Below are 17,070 nucleotides of genomic sequence, written 5' to 3'. Positions count from 1 at the left end.
AACCATTTGCCATTCACAGTTGTGATAAAAATATCAAGGGTGTTTCTAGAAGTAGGGCAAAAAAATAAACATATCAAAGGAGAAATAGTACTATAGGTCTTTTTCATTTTTACATTAGAAATTCATTAAATTTTTTTCAAAATTAAAATATCTCTAATGAAAAAACAACTAGATAACACTAGAACCATTTGGTTTGAATAATAAAAGCTTGCAGAATGCAGAAATAAAGGAGCACAAAAATGCAGTCATTTTAGGTATACATTGACTCTAATTCATGTATTATAAATACACATATCCCTAAATCAAAGCAAAATAAAAATTGGTATATAAATATATTTATATACTCTCTCCCTCTAGTTCTATGAGCCACTGATTTTTGTTATAGGAAGCTAATGGTCTGATAAATTTGTAACATTGGATTAAGCAAATTTAGAAGACTTTTTTACTGTAAGAATTTCAAAACCTTTAATAATCTAATATGAATTATGACTCTCTAAAAGGTAATATAATATACAATGTCTCCCCAAGCCTTTGAACTTTTTTTCTGAGAGAATTTTTTTTTTTTTTTTAGGCAAAGTCTTGCTCTGTCACCTAGGCTGGAGTGCAATGGCATGATCTTGGCTCACTGCAACCTCTGCTTCCTGGGTTCAAGTGATTCTCCTGCTTCAGGCTCCCAAGTAGCTGGGATTACAGGCACCCGCTACCACACTCCACTAATTTTTATATTTTTTAGTACAGATGGGGATTCACCATATTGGTCAGACTAGTTCTGACCTCAGATGATCCACCTGCCACGGTCTCCCAAAATGCTGGGATTACAGGCATGAGCCACTGCGCCCAGCCTCTGAGAGAATTTAACCAGACTAATGTTCCGAATAACACCCTTTGGGAAATGTTTATTTATTAAAAACATACTACAGAGACCTTGTAATTATGTGGAAAATTTTATAAGGAAGCTAAACTAGCATATACTAACATTCGGAGTGTAAAATGCATCAAAATTTAAAGACTAAATTTCAAAGCCTTTGTGGGAAAAGGAGGGAATAATAAAGTAAGATTTTATGTACCATAACACTTAACAATTTACAATTATTATGCCTGGTGATGGATACGTGAGAATTATAACTTAAAAGAATAAGCAAGAATTTCAGACCTGAAATGGACCTTAGAGACAACTAGCATAGATTTTAAAAAATTTTTATTTATTTATTTATATTTAACGGAGTTTCACTCTTGTTGCCCAGGCTGAAGTGCAATGGCGTGGCCTTGGCTCACCGCAACTTCTGCCTCCGAGGTTCAAGCGATTCTCCTGACTCAGCCTCCCAAGTAGCTGGGATTATGGACATGCACCACCATGCCTGGCTAATTATGTATTTTTAGTAGAGACGGGGTTTCTCCATATTGGTCAGGCTGGTCTCAAACTCCTGACCTCAGGAGATCTGCCCATCTCGGCCTCCCAAAGTGCTGGGATTATAAGTGTGAGCCACTGTGCCTGGCCAAATTTATTTTGCATATGAGAAAAGTGAGGTCTAGTGTCACTACCTGAAATTCTAGAGAATAAAGACTAGAATTTTTATAAATGTAATTTTTTTCCTGGCTATTTACCATTGTTACCCTTTGTTTTAGAAAAGGTCACATTAAATGGGATATATATCTATATGCCCTCAATGTTTCTTCCTCCAATAGGGGTATAGCCACTCTGACCCACAACATACACATCTAACAAACTGGGTCAAACTCAGCAAAGAATGTAACTGGCTAGTATGAGAAATAAACATCTAATTTGACATCATCACTGTGTCCCAATCAACTAAATTTACCAGTATGCTGTATATATATAGCATATATATATATATATATATATATATATGCTATATATATACATATATATATCAATACAAATCATAAGGTAGTTTTAAAATGTCATCTCTTTTTAAACACCTACCTCATATATTGCAGTAAGATCTCTAAAAAAGCTTTTGGCTCCATTTAACAAGGCTTCATTCTCTGGACACAGTACAACATAGGCTATATCTCTTTGAGATCCATAGGGTTCCAGCATAAGTCTCTCCCAATAAGGAAGAGCAAATGGAGAAAGCACCAGATAATCATAATCATAACCCAACAAAAATGTGGGGATTGGCAGTGGTTCTGGGGATTCATCAGTTCCTAAATAAGAGAGATGTATTTTAAGAAACACTTAAAAACAAGACATGTCTCCTTTTTATTTAAATGTCAAAAGTTAATGAAGTCATTATTAGTGAAACTTTTTTATTAGAGACAAAAATACTTAATGCCAGTTGATCAAGACTTTTCAACAGCTAGGAATTTCCTGAACAAGTCTTTTTATTTATTTATTTTTTTGAGATAGGGTCTTGTTCTGTTGCCCAGACTAGACTGCAGTGGCACAATCATGCCTCACCACAGTGTCAACCTACCGGGCTCAAGCAATCCTCTGGCCTCGGCTTCCTGAGTAGCTGGGACTACAAGTGTGTGCCATTATGCTTGGCTAATTTTTAAAGTTTTTGTAGAGATGGGATCTTGTTGTGTTGCCCAGGTTGGTCTCAAACTCCTGAGCTCAAGTAATCCTCCCTCAACCTCCCAAAGTGCTGGGATTACATGTGGAAGCCACCATGCCTGGTCTGCATTTAAATTTTTGGCATGAAAATACACTGTAGGCCAGGTGCTGTGACTGATGCCTATAATCTCAGTACCTCGGGAGGCTAAGGCAGGAGGATTACTTAAGCCCAGGAGTTTGAGACAAGCCTTGGCAACACAGTGAGACACCATCTCTATTTATACATTTAAAAATAATATAATTTAAAAAATAGGAAAAAAAACTTATTAAGAGCTCATGTTAAGTATTCTTTTTTTTAGTTTTTATTTTTATTTTTGAGATGGAGTCTTGCTCTGTTGCCCAGGAAGCTGTGCAGTGGCACAATCTCCATTCACTCCAACCTCCACCTCCTGGGTTCAAGCAATTCTTGCACCTCAGCTTCCTGAGTAGCTGTGATTATAGGCATACATAACCATACCTGGATAATTTTTTTATTTTTTGTAGAGACGGGATTTCACCATGTTGGCCAGGCTGTTCTCAAACTCCTGACCTCAAGTGATCTGCCCACCTTGGCCTTCCAAAGTCCTCGGATTATAGGTGTGAATCACCATGCCTGGTGAGTGTTCTTACCACAATAAAAATTTTTTAAAAGAAAATGACCAACAACCTAATAGAAAAATGGGTTAAGAACATGAAGACTACAAAACGAAAATATCTCTTACACATAAAAAGATGCTCTTTCTCATTAAAAAAAGCAATTAAAATTAGTAATAGCAAACACTGATAATGCTATGTGCTAGGTACTATTCAAAGCTCTTTGCATGTACGAATCATTTAATCCTCACAAGAAAACACAAGGCAGAAACTATTACTAACTTCATTTTAGAGATGATAAAACATAAATGAAGAAGTTAAGTAATTTCTCTAGTATTTTACAAGAAGTAGCAGAGCAGGAATTTAAACCCAAGAAATCTATCCCCACAGTCTATGCCATTTAATCTCTCAAACTATAATAGGAAATAATCATTTTTCACCCACGGACTCAGCATCCTATTAGGCAAAGCTCTGGGAAAATAGGCACTTTAACTGGTAAAAATTCAAACTGATATTACAGGGGCCAGGCATGGTGACTGATGCCTGTAATCTCAGCACTTTGGGAGGCCTAGGTAGGTGGATCGCTCGAGCCAAGGAGTTCAAGACCAGACCGGGCAACATGGCGAAACCTCATCTCTACTAAAAATACAAAAATTAGCCAGCTGTGGTAATGCATGCCTATAATCCCAGCTACTCATGAGGCTGAGGCATGAGAATTGCTTGAACTGGAGAGGCGGAGGGTGTAGTGAACTGAAATCATGCTATGCACTCCAGCCAGAGCAACAGAGCGAGACTGTCTCAAAAAAAAAAAAAAAAAAAAAGTATTACAGAGAGTAATTTAGCTTTTTGTTTTTCCTTGAAATACACATGACTGGACACTTATAATCCCAGCCCTTTGAGAGGCCAAGGTGGGCAGATAACTAGGGGCCAGGAGCTGGAGACCAGCCTGGGCCAACATGGCAAAACCTCCTTTCTACAAAAAAATACAAAAATTAGCTGTGTGGGGTGGCATGCACATTAGTCCCAGCTACTTGAGAGGCTGAGGTGGGAGGATCACTTGAGCCCAGGAAGTTAACACTGCAGTGAGCCATGTCTGTGCCACTATACTCCAGCCAGGATGACAGAACGAGACCCTATAACGAGACCCTATCTCAAAAAAATAATAAATAAAATAAAAATACACCATGCTTTAAAGCATGTGTAAGTTACTGAAAAATAGCTGTAATGATAATGGTGGATACAATCTCTACGTTCATAAACAATGCATTTGTAAAACATATCATCTTATGTAAAGAACAATGGAATACACATAGCCATTAAAAAAAAGATAATCTCTATGTGTGCAGATAGAAATGATATCCAAAACCATTAAGGTACAGAGATAAATAAATAAATAAATGTTTGCTATCTTAGTTTTTAAAATAATGTAAAGGTTTATACTAAAATATATTTTCTGTCCAGGTGCGGTGGCTTGGGCCTGTAATACCAGCACTTTGGGAGGCCGAGGTGGGCAGATATCACTTGAGGCCGGGAGTCTGAGACAAGACTAGCCAATAAGATGAAACCCTGCCTCTACTAAAAACATAAAAAATCAGCCCAGGCATGGTGGTGTGCACCTGAAATTCCAGCTACTCAGGAGGCTAAGGCAGGAGAATTGTGTGAACTTGGGAGGCAGAAGTTACAGTGAGCCAAGATCACGCCACTGCACTCAAGCCTAGGTGACAAAGCGAGACTCTGTCTCAAAAAAATAAATAAATAAAACAAAATATATTTTCTTAGCCCTCCATTTTTCACAGAATATTAGTTTTGCAATGAGATTTAAATTATTTAGCCATTAAAAGAGGGAGAAAAGGAAAATAGAGGCCAATCTACTACTTTCATATATAATATACTTCAAATCAATAAACAAAAGTAAAGATTTCAATTTTAAGAAGTCTTATTCCAAATATATTTTAAAAACTCCAATTACAGCCCACCTTTCAGAGACAATCTTCAACAAACAGTTCAAATATTTGGAATGTTCTTTTCATCACAGCTGACCATAAATCTGCATACCTATTGAGAGTATTCATTTACTACTCTAGTCACAACTAGCAAATTTCTTCTTTGTTTTAATTATTTTTAAATGAAGACCTTAGGGCTCCTTATTACTAGTGTAACTCTCATTCCCCACTCCATCTCCCTTTTTCATTTAATTTTGTTAAATAACTGAAAACAAAAGCATTTTTTTTGCCTTTGAAAGAAAATCTTCACAGTATGTCGCTTTCTTCATGAAAAATATTGAGGGAAAGCCCCCTATGGGTAAAAATGGACCTAAGAGAAGCCACTCCTTTTGAAGTAGGGTTAGAGTTGAGTAAGCTAAATGTTGGAAATGGTGGGGAAAAAAGCTAGGATTGGACCAAGGTGGCCTTAAGAATATACCACAAAAAAATACTTAAATAAGACTAATGTGCTTATTCTAGTTGGGCACAGAAATCTGAGGACTGATATAAAATCAGTCATTACATATCACTATAAATTACTTACCATAAGATCCTCGGCCAGCCATTTTATGAAACTGTTGCCAAGTAAGAGGACCTTGAACACCCCAAGGTCTTACTGTTCTTTTTTTCTGAATGGCATCCTGAAGAACTGGCTGAAGAGAGAGGAGCATTCGAAGTATATCCTGTGAGCACTGCATACTCACATCTATAAGCATTAAAAAAAAAAAAGTAAATAAGAATTGCCATTGCCAACACAAATAAAATTTTAAGATAACACAAAATACATATAGGGAAGTTCAGGTCTTCATCAAGAAGATTAAACTGTGGCCTGTGCAGAAAACTGTATTAAGTTCTGTAAGACAATCTACAGAAATGGTTCTTCTAGATACTTAGAACCAAAAAGACACACAATAAAAAGTTACTGTTGCCGGGCATAGTGGCTCATGCCTATAAATCCCAGCACTTTGGGAGTCCGAGGCAGGCGGATCACAAGGTCAAGAGATTGAGACCATCCTGGCCAACATGGTGAAACCCCATCTCTACTAAAAATACAAAAAAATTAGCCAGGTATGGTGGTGCGCATTTGTAGTTCCAGCTACTTGGGAGGCTGAGGCGGAAGAATCATTTGAACTGGGAGGGAAAGGTTGCAGTGAGCCCAGATTGTGCCACTGCACTCCAGCCTGGTGACAGAGCAAGACTTCATTTCAAAGGCAAAAAAAATTAACTTATCTCCATATTCATTCATTAGCTGATTAATCAAACTTAGAAATTAATCAAATAAATTTATTTTTGCATTTATGCTGGCTGTTTTGGTGCTGTAGATATTTTACCAGAAAGAAGTCTGCCTCACATTGAAACTATATCCCATAATTAGCACTATTATGGTAAACTGAATAGATAGGACTGGTTATAATAAAGCTTAATTTGAAAAAAAAAGTAGACTTTAACAACTCTAAAATACAGAAATTATACAGTAACTTGCTCACACTGCTAAAAAGTATATTATCCATATTTATAAACGTATACATCTTAAAGATGTATAGATTATCAAATTATGACCTGCATTTCTGACCAATTATCAGAATGCTGATACAGAAAGGTGCTCCTCATCAATGTCCAATGGCTCAAAGAAAAATCATTGAATGATATTGATAAAATAAATGTGGCCCCCAGAATGGTCCAGTTGTACCATAAACCTGTTTAAGCACACTGCTATATTAAATCATTCCATTTTAATTCATTATTACCTTTGCCTAATTTATCGTTATTGGCCTTAATTTCCTATACCTAAAAATTTTATTGGCTGGGCGCAGTGGGCTCATGCCAGCACTTTGGGACGCCAAGGAGAGTGGACTGCTTGAGGTCAGGAGTTTGAGACCAGCCTGGCCAACATGGTGAAAACCTGTCTTTACCAAAAAATACAAAACTTAGCTGGGCATGGTGGTGCATGCCTGTAATCCCAGCTACTTGGGAGGCTGAGGCAAGAGAATCACTTGAACCCAGGAGGCAGAGGTTGCAGTGAGCCAAGATTGTGCCACTGCATGCCAGCCTGGGCAACAAGAGCGAGATTCCATTTAAAAAAAAAAAAAAAAAAAAAAAAAAATTAAATAGAATATGACTCAGTGAGTCCACTTAAGAGTAATAAAAACAAGTCCATATAAAAACTTGTATGCAAATGTTCACGGGAGCACTATTCATAATATTCATAACAGCCATAAAGTATAAACAACCTAAATGTCCATCAACTGATGAAGGGGGTAAATAAAATACAGTATCTTCGTACAATGGAATATTATTTGGCAATAAAGTATTATTATGTGCTGTAGCATGGATGAACCTTGAAAACATTATGCAAGGTGAAAAAAGCCAGTCACTGAAGACCATACAGCATATAATTCTATTTATATAAAATGCCCGAAAGCAGCAAATCTAGAGAGACAGAAAATACACTCATGGTTGTCTATAGCTTAGGAAAGAAGGCTGGATGGAAAAAGGCAGTGACTGCTAAAGGGTAGGGGGTTTATTATGAAAATGTTCTAAAACTGTGTTAATGACTGTCCAACTCTGAATACTAAGAGCAGTAAACTGTACATTTTACATGGGTAAATTGTATGGTATTAATTTTTGTTCAGCAAGTATGTATTTTTTCTAACTAGAACAGAGCCTTTTCTATCTTCAGCAAAATAAATGTTGCCATTAAAATATACAAACTATACTTCGTAGACTTTTAAATTCAAACATACCTTCTTTCAAGATGTTAAAACTAAATAAATCCAAACAACTATTTTAATATCCTGATCATCTACTGTGTTCACTATTCTAGGTGTTTATAGACAAAAACCTTTGCCTATACACAGAAGTTTGTAGAGTATACTTAATGGGAGTAGGAAACAACAATTAAAAAATTGTATTGTTATATTAGAAGGTAACAGGAACACTATGGAAAGAAACAAAGCAAGATGGAGAACACGAAGAAGGGTTTAAAATTTTATATGGAGAAGATGACATCTGACAAGATTTAAAGGAGACAGAGTTATCCACATAAATACCTGGAAAACAAACATCCAAGGAAAAGGAAACAGTTAGGCCAAGGGCTTTAATGCAGGAGCTTGCCACTATTTTATGATGCTACTATAATTTAATCAAAGTATTCTAATATTACACATTTATGTTTTCCAACATTATTTGTTTTTAATACTGAAAAATTTTAACTGAAATATAAAGGCTTTTCTTTCTTTTCTTTTTGGTAGAGACGGGGTCTTGCTATGTTGCTTAAGCTGGTCTCAAACTCCTGGTCTCAAGCATTACTCCCATCTTGGCCTCCCAAAATGCTGGGATTACAGGTGTGAGCCATGGTGCCTGGCCTCATTTCTCTCTTTCTTGTACTAAATTACTTTCTTTGGACAAGTTCTTAAGAAGAAATTAATTTTTATGTCTGCAGCTTTATATTTACATCATTGCTTACTGTTATTCAAAAAACACCCTTAAGGTAAAGCTCAGTATTTTCCATTATTTGGCAAATAAGTTGATTCTTAAAAACAAAACAATAATAAGTAAAGAGTCATTACCACTGCTAACATTTGAGTTCTTACTATGTGCCAAAAACTGTTTTTTGTTTTTTTTTGAGATGGAGTCTCGCTCTGTCGCCCAAGCTGGAGTGCAGTGCCGCCATCTTGGCTCACTGCAACCTCCACCTCAGGTTGAAGCGATTCTCCTGCCTCAGCTTCCCAAGTAGCAGGGATTACAGGCATGCACCCCCATGTCCAGCTAATTTTTGTATTTTTAGTAGAGATGGGGTTTCACCGTGTTGGTCAGGCTGGTCTCAAACTCCTGGGAAGCTCGTGCCTGTAATCCCAGCACTATGGGGGCCAAGGTGGGGGGATCAGCTGCTCTTTTTTGTTTGTTTGTTTTTTGAGATGGAGTCTCACTCTGTCGCCCACACCTGAGTGCAATGGCACAATCTTGGCTCACTGCATCCCCTGTCTCCCGGGTTCATGCAATTCTCTAGCCTCAGCCTCCCAAGCAGCTGGGACTACAGGCATGTACCACCACGCCCAGCTAATTTTTATGTTTTTAGTAGAGACGGGGTTTGCATATTGGCCAGGATGGTCTCTATCACTTGACCTCATGATCCTCCTGCCCTGGCCTCCCAAAGTGCTGGGATTACAAGTGTGAGCCACTGCACCCAGCCTGTTCTGTTTTATATGTATTATTTCATTTGATTCTTGTAATACCCTGTAAAATAAATCCATTATTGACCCTATTTTAAGAAACTGAGGCACAGAAAGTTTAACTAACTTGGCCCAAGGTAGCAGGTAGTATATAGTGCTACAGTCATGTTTCAAACCCAAGCAGTCTGAGTCCACAGCCTATGCTTTTAACTACTCTATATGGCTTAAAATAATCTTTCCCTTTTTTTGAACACCTATGAAATTTATTTATATTTTTCCCTTTTTAAATTTGGTCCCTCAGAATAAATAATTGGATAAATGCTGAAATTATGTCATGTACATTAACTTAATCACTGGTCCATAGGTTGCTCTCATAGTTCAAAAATTTCCTTTAATAATAAAATGAACAACTGTAATCTCACTGTCCAAGAACTAGAACATTACCAAAACAGTCTTATTAAATGTTTCTTCCTATCCTATCTTGTGGTCATTTTTGGACACGTGAAATTTCAAGAATTAACCAATATCCTCAATTTTATGTGCATGTAAATAATACATTTAGTTGTGTTTGTTTCTGAACTTTATTAAAGGTAACATATTAAAGTTATTATTAAAGGGTATCTGACTATATGTAATCTTCTGGGATTTGTTCCCTCTTCCTCTCCTCAATACTATTACTAAGATTCATCTATTTGTTATATACAAAAGTATCCATTTTCAGAAGCCATATAACATTCCATCTGTACTATCATGATTTTTTAACTATTCTCCTGTTGATGGGCTGATTTTTAATTCTTTCAACCTTGCGTTACATGGCCATTTTTTTCTTTTTGAGACAGAGTCCCACTCTGTCTGTCAAACGGCTTGAAGTGCAGTGGTATAATAATCATGGTTCACGAAATCATCCACCTCCTAGGTTCAAGCTATCCTTCCACCTCAGCCTCCCAAGTAGCTGGGACACCAAGCATGTGCTACCACGCCCAGGTAATTTTTGTATTTTTTAGTAGAGATGGGTTTTGCCATGTTCACCAGGCTGGTCTTCAACTCCTGGGCTCAAATGATCTGCCTGCTTCAGCTTCCCAAATGCTGGGATTACAGGCATAAGCCATATTTGTCAATTAAATTCCTTTCTATATGATCACTCCCAATGCACCCATTAAAAAATAATAATAAACCTCTCTTTTAACCCTATTATCCAATTTCTCTGCTATTTATAGCAAAAGTCCCCACCAAATTGTCTAAGTTTGCTTCTTATCCCATTCTCCTGTGAACCCACTCTAATCAGGTTGACTGAAACTGCCTATCAAGGTGACCAACAACTTCTATGTGGTCATATCTAATAGCCTGTCTCAGTTTTCACTTTAATGTATCACAGTATTGATAGAGATGATCACTCTCTTCTAAAGATTCCCTATACTTGATTTCTAGGATACCATACTCCCATGGTTTTCCTCCAACATTCTTCTCAATTTCTGTTCCTGGCTCCTCCTCTCCCTCCCCATCTCTAAATGCCAGCCCCATCCTTGTACTGCTCTATCTACAATTACTCTTTAGGTTATTTCACCCAGATCCACAGCTTTTCATAATGATAACTCAAGAAAATTTTCAATTTTTTATTTCCTATCTTCTCCACTAAATTATAGGTTCAAAACGAGCAAAGAATATGTGTGCTTTGACACGTATGTTCATTGCGGCACTATTTACAATAGCAAAGATCTGGAACCAACCCAAATTCCCATCGATGATAGACTGGACAAGAAAAATGTGGCACATATACACCATGAAATACGATGAAGCCATAAAAAACGATGAGTTTGTGTCCTTTGTAGGGACAGGGATGAATTTGGAAACCATTCTCAGCAAACTGACACAAGAACAGAAAATCAACCACCACATGTTCTCACTCATAGGAGGGTGTTGAAACAATGAGAACACATGGACACAGGGAGGGGAGCATCACACACTGGGGTCTGTTGAGGGGGGTCCTAGGAGAGGGACAGCAGGAGGTAGGGAGTTTGGGAGGGATAACATGGGGAGAAATGCCAGTTATAGGTGACGGGGATGGAGGCAGCAAACCACACTGCCATGTATGTACCTATGCAACAATCCTGCATGTTCTGCATATGTACCCCAGAACCTTAAGTGCATAAAAAATATTAAAAAATAAAGTATCTAAATAAAAAAAAGAATATGTGTGTTTTGTTCAACGGTGAACCTAGGAAAATACCTGGCACATACAAGGTGTCCAGCAAATATTTAATGAGTGGAAGAATGTGAATAAAGCAGAAAACTAGCAATGTTGTGCTAATAAACAGATGCAAAGTGCCTTTTATATTCCTATGTAAGTATATAATTACAGATTTATAACAACAATACTTTTGTTGGTGAAATTAAACTAAAACTGCTAAGAAATTCTCCCTTTAAAAACGTCATCCTTAAAAGAATTTTAAGTCCAACTTTAAATGTCTTTATTTACTACATGGGAAATTGCCTTAAATACTTTTTCCTAAGAAAGAAAAGCAAAGTCATACAACTAAAGGGAAATAAGCAAACAAGAAAGTATTTTATTAGCATACTTACCATTTCTTTTGGACCAGGGGTGTAAGCATGAACTTTTCACAAGTGCTTCATCAACTTTTCCTCCTGACATGTTATCCATGAACTGACGCCCATGTTCTAATGCAAGGTAGCAGTCATTGCAACAGTCACGCTCTTCAACACGCACCCAATTGTTAATTACACCACTTTTAGGAAAAGGATCTTGGTCTGCTGCTCCAAAGGGTGAAAATAAATTAGTGCACTGATCTTGTAGCAATAACATCAAATCATCAGGCAATTTTTCAGATTCCTTTAGTCCTCCATTAACATGTTCAGCAGAGGTAGCCCTGAGAGCTTCAAAACGTTTTTCAGCTTCTTTGCCACAATCTGTATTGCGCCCTACGATATCTAGTTCATCTTCAAGAAATAATCCTGAATTGTTTCCAAATTTTCTGTTCATGACAGCACTGAAGCCGCAGGTACACCTATATTGTACTTCCTGCGTCGGATCTGGAATGTAAACTCCAACATCGGCACCCTTGATATTCATGTTGCAGACACAGATGCAACAACTATCAAAGTTACAGTCTTTAAACAAATTCATAACTGATTCTGAAAGGATGAGGTTTACATAAAGACTGTGTGCTTCAGGGATGGAAGGGACAGTTGCAGGTTCAACAGAATTAAGGGGTCTGCATGTAGATGGGGTGGAAGCTGGTGAATACAAGTCTGAATTTTCATATTTGACGGAACCTTGAGCACTGGCAGGTCCACCAGCTCCACGAGGAGTCCGAGGAGTCCTTGGAGTCCTTGGAGTTGGAAACCGAGGGGTGGATGGAGAAGGAAGAATTCCTGCTCCACTGTTACTAGGAGGTGCACTGCTAGGAGGCATTCCAAAAGAAGTATGAGTTTGAGGTGTATAAGCAGGGCCATATTCTTGATCCATATTACTTCCATCACTATCATCACCAGGGTAAAAGAAAATAAAATACATACATTAAGGAACATATTAGTAATGTGAAATACAACTAAAAATGTCCCAAATGTTTTTCAATTACATAGGAAATTATGAAAGGGCAAGTACTGCAAGAATTACAAGTAGAGTCAATTCTCATTTCTGGTTAACCTATCTACTCTAAGTAATTGTGTGGGCTAAGGATCAATCAAGTTCAAAAATCATTAATAAACTCTGTATACACTAATACATACCTAAACATCTATATTTACTATCTATAAATTTCATTTACTAGAAATACTTATAAGATGCTACTGACTATAAAAAAAAAAAGATTTTAGAGATGCTTATGTGTAAATAGGGAAAAACTGCAATTTTAAGGTGCACTATAAGACATCTCAAATTCAGTTGTTTTTTTTTTTTTTTTTTTTTTTGCCTCAAGTTGAAACTGACAAATTCAGATATGGTAAAATGTGAAAAGTATGGAAAATATGGCAAATGTAAAAATGGGAGTGATTTTAAATTGCAGCCCAAAAGAAAAGGTGCTTCTGAATACAAATTAAGCAGAACAGTCATAAATTTTCCAATAGTTTATCTATACCCAATTAACCACTGTAATTTTTTTTTTTGAGATGAAGTTTCACTCTTGTCGCCCAGGCTGGAGTGCACTGGTGCGATCTTGGCTCACTGCAACCTCCACCTCCCGGGTTCAAGTGATTCTTGTCCCTCAGCCTCCCAAGTAGCTGGAACTACAGGCGCACGCCACCAGGTTTGGGTAATTTTTCTATTTTTAGTAGCGACAGGGTTTCACATGTTGGCCAAGCTGGTCTCAAACTCCTGACCTCAAGGGATCCACACACCTTGGCCTCCCAAAGTGCTAGAAATACAGGAATGAGCCACTGTTCCTCGCCAATCATTATACTTGATTAATCAGAAATAATTTTTGGAATTTTCAAAAACCAATTTTCTTTTTCCAGCATGCCAGGTAAATCTACAAAAAAAATTAAAGCTATATAAGCATTCATATACTATTATAATAACATAAATCCTACCTCTCTTTGATGAATGGCATTGCAGGCCCTGAAGGAAGCAATTCCAATTTTCCAACAGTCCAACTCTGACGGTAAATACACTCTTCTGGCAATTTGATAGGGGGCAGATATTGGCTTGGTAGAGTTTTTAGAGGTGCAAACATGGAACATCCCACTAGAATTTGACAATTTTCAGGCTTATAGACGTAAGAAAAATCCTACAATATAAAGATGGTAGGTTTTTAGTATCTTATCTTCTGGGAAAAAAATAAACAAAAAACTCAAACAAGCTCTGGACCTTTTTTCCTTTCTATAAACAGCATAAAATATAAATGCAATCCTATTCTTTCCATAAATGCAATCGTAATTGTGACACAATAATTCAGTCCTCAGCCACAAAACTGCAAATACTATCAAAGAATTTTTGAATACAGCAACAAACTAATTCTAAGAAAATATAAGAAGTGAATTATTCTTCTAGGAAAAAAAATACTTACTTTAATTTCAGAAGGTTTGGGGCTACAGAATCCCTCATCAACCTCAATTTTGAACTGTGGTCCTATACTAGAACTATTTCCTTCTAGAACAGTTCCTCCAGGTGTTGTATCCATACTACCATATTCTTTATTATTCATATTCATTGGGGAAAATCCCATAATATGTTGTTCCAATGATGGTGGTGTAGGATACATTTTATGAAGATCTGCAGTGCCTATATTTTTAATAAAAACATACATTTTAATGCATGACTAAAAATAGGTGACTCTGTGTTTAAAACAAAGGGAGTGGGGAGCTTTTTTGAAATTAAAAGTTTGCAAATTTATCTCAAGCACAGATGTGGGACACTTACTTATGCAAGATAACGGGTCCAGATTTCCTGTCTTTGATTCCTTGCAGCTGGCTTTATCATCTGATCCATTCGCTGATTTTTTAGATCCAGGCTATTTAAAAAAAAAGCACATACTTAACTAAAATTTTACACCCAATGTGATCTCAAAATACTAATCATTCAGAAATAACTTAAAAGTAAAGCCAGTTCATTAAAAGTAATATTTTGAATTTGATACAGCCAAATACATACTAGTGTTGAAAGATACAAAGTATTTCTTAGACAATCATTGACTCCAGATTAGTTTCTCTGAATACTTATTTGGTAAGCCACCAAATTAAAAGGGAAAAGTTCCTCGAAAGAAAATGACCAATACTTTCAAAATACACACAAATAAGGTTAATCTTAAATTAAAACCCAAAATAAAGAGGCTGGACGTGGTAGCTCACGCCTAAAATCCCTGCACTTCGGGAGGCAGAGGCAGGCAGATCAGTTTGAGGCCAGGAGTTTGAGACCAGCCTGGCCAACATGGTGAAACCTCATCTGTACTAAAAATACAAAAAATCAGCTGGGCGTGTAGGGGCATGTCTATAATTCCAGCTACTCAGGAGGCTGAGGCGCAAGAATTGCTTGAGCCTGAAAGGCAGAGGTTGCAGTGAGCCAAGATTGCACCACTGCACTTCAGCATGGGCAACAGAGTGAGACTCTTGTCTCAAAATAAAATAAAATAAATAAAAATAAGAAAACCTGCAATAAGAAGGAGTTGTAATTAACATTAGAAATGCTTCTTAGTAAAAGATACTTGCAAAGCATTTGTCTCCTTAAGTTGAATACATTAAGGTTTGTGTTTTTCCTATATATTCAATCACCCACTTCTCTGAACTCTTATTTATACTTTTACCTTGTTTTAATAATCTCCTTACTCCTATAAAAATACTGTAACAGGTAAAACTAAGTACAAACTTCAGAAGATCTAATGACAAAGCAATAGTTTTCCTAACTTTTAGTACATTGAACAAACAAGCTTTACTATTTCCAAGCTATTACCAATGTTTTCAGAGCTAACATTTGTTCCATGTCTTCTGTTAGACAGTTTGTGATAAATATTACTATGCAGACCACATTCTGACTACAACCTTTTTATCTTAGAGGAACCACAGCTGATACATGAATGGTAGTAGATAGTATGAATGTGTCAAAACATTCAAGGATATATTTGCCTAGTGAAGGGTGTTCTAAAATGTACTACACTATGGGATATATAGTAAAAGTTTATGTATCTGATATATATATATGTATATGTATGTATATGTGTGTGTATATGTGTACATATACACATATACACACACATATACATACATATACATATATAGATATATATGCTGAGAGGAATAAATGCATATTATATAGGAAAAGAAAGACCAAATGTACCATAGAAGTTTCCAAGCTACCTTTATGCAGATGAAAAGGAATTCCCTTTTATGATAATGCAGCACCCAATTCATTAATTTGCCAGAGACTTGACATTCTAGGGAATCTCATTTTAAGCTTTAATTTCTTTTATCTTCACCTTTCTCTGCAAATGGGTGTTAAAGATCAAATATTACTTTTTCTTCCTCTTTCATTGCTATATCATGTATCTGTCTTATAATAATAGCTGTGATGTCAAACAAATTCAAAAGAACTGGTATTCCTTAATAAATTGACAAAGCAAATAACTTTAATGTCAATTATTTATGTGTTCTCTGAATGAGTAAATTCCAGGGTCATTTCTCAAACTACAGAATCAAATAGGAAAATAATTCTGCTTCCTAAAACTGCAAAATAGAACATACAGCAGAGCTCAAATTAAGGTTAATCATGTGTTTCCCAAATGTAAAAACAAAAGGAGAAACAAAAATCTCAAAGTTTATAGGTGACACTATGGCAAGACTACTCAAACATGAGATTAAAAAAGAAACCAATGAGACTTTACTATGAAATATTTCTCATTGTTCAGGGCTAAATCATAGTATTAAACTCATAAATCACTTCTAAAGAATAAAAAATATGTACATAAAATCAATATATTCCTATTTATTAATGAGATACTCACTGTTAGTTCATCTTCATCAGAATTGAAGAGATTATCAAGATCAGTATAAGAGACAGCCAGGTCTGAGTCATAAATCAAACTTGTTGATGGAGGACGGGCATGACTAGTAGGGCGTGGAGCATCTACAAAAGTCAATCAGAAAAATAAAACTGCTACTACTGATCAAATAAGTATTATTCTGTTTAAATTAGACATGTAACTTTAAGTTCATAGGGTACTATGCAACAAGAAACTGTAATTTATTATTTAAAATCTAGAAAGTGTTTTTAATAGAAAAAATGTTATAAAGGTATAAGGGGTTTATACCTTTTCCAGGA

The 17,070-nt window shown here is 36.3% G+C and overlaps 1 protein-coding gene across 4 annotated transcripts in view; it reads right to left on the bottom strand.

Annotated features, from left to right (window-relative positions):
* MED13 (mediator complex subunit 13) overlaps positions 1-17,070 on the bottom strand; it is a 232,951-nt gene that overhangs the window by 24,848 nt on the left and 191,033 nt on the right. For all 4 annotated transcript variants that reach the window (XR_013535714.1, XM_078373689.1, XM_002748181.6 and 1 more), the window contains 7 exons: positions 16,754-16,875; positions 14,680-14,770; positions 14,327-14,541; positions 13,851-14,047; positions 11,886-12,802; positions 5,678-5,839; positions 1,946-2,169 (listed from right to left, as the gene is read on the bottom strand). Coding sequence is in view for 3 of the 4 variants with exons in the window: in XM_078373689.1 (XP_078229815.1) it covers positions 1,946-2,169; positions 5,678-5,839; positions 11,886-12,802; positions 13,851-14,047; positions 14,327-14,541; positions 14,680-14,770; positions 16,754-16,875 (1,928 nt within the window). In the remaining variant the exon portion in view is untranslated. The remainder of the gene's footprint in view (positions 1-1,945; positions 2,170-5,677; positions 5,840-11,885; positions 12,803-13,850; positions 14,048-14,326; positions 14,542-14,679; positions 14,771-16,753; positions 16,876-17,070) is intronic.

This window comes from Callithrix jacchus, chromosome 5, assembly GCF_049354715.1.
Source record: "Callithrix jacchus isolate 240 chromosome 5, calJac240_pri, whole genome shotgun sequence".
Taxonomy (NCBI): Eukaryota; Metazoa; Chordata; class Mammalia; order Primates; family Cebidae; genus Callithrix; species Callithrix jacchus.
This window is presented reverse-complemented; position numbering and strand designations above follow the sequence as displayed.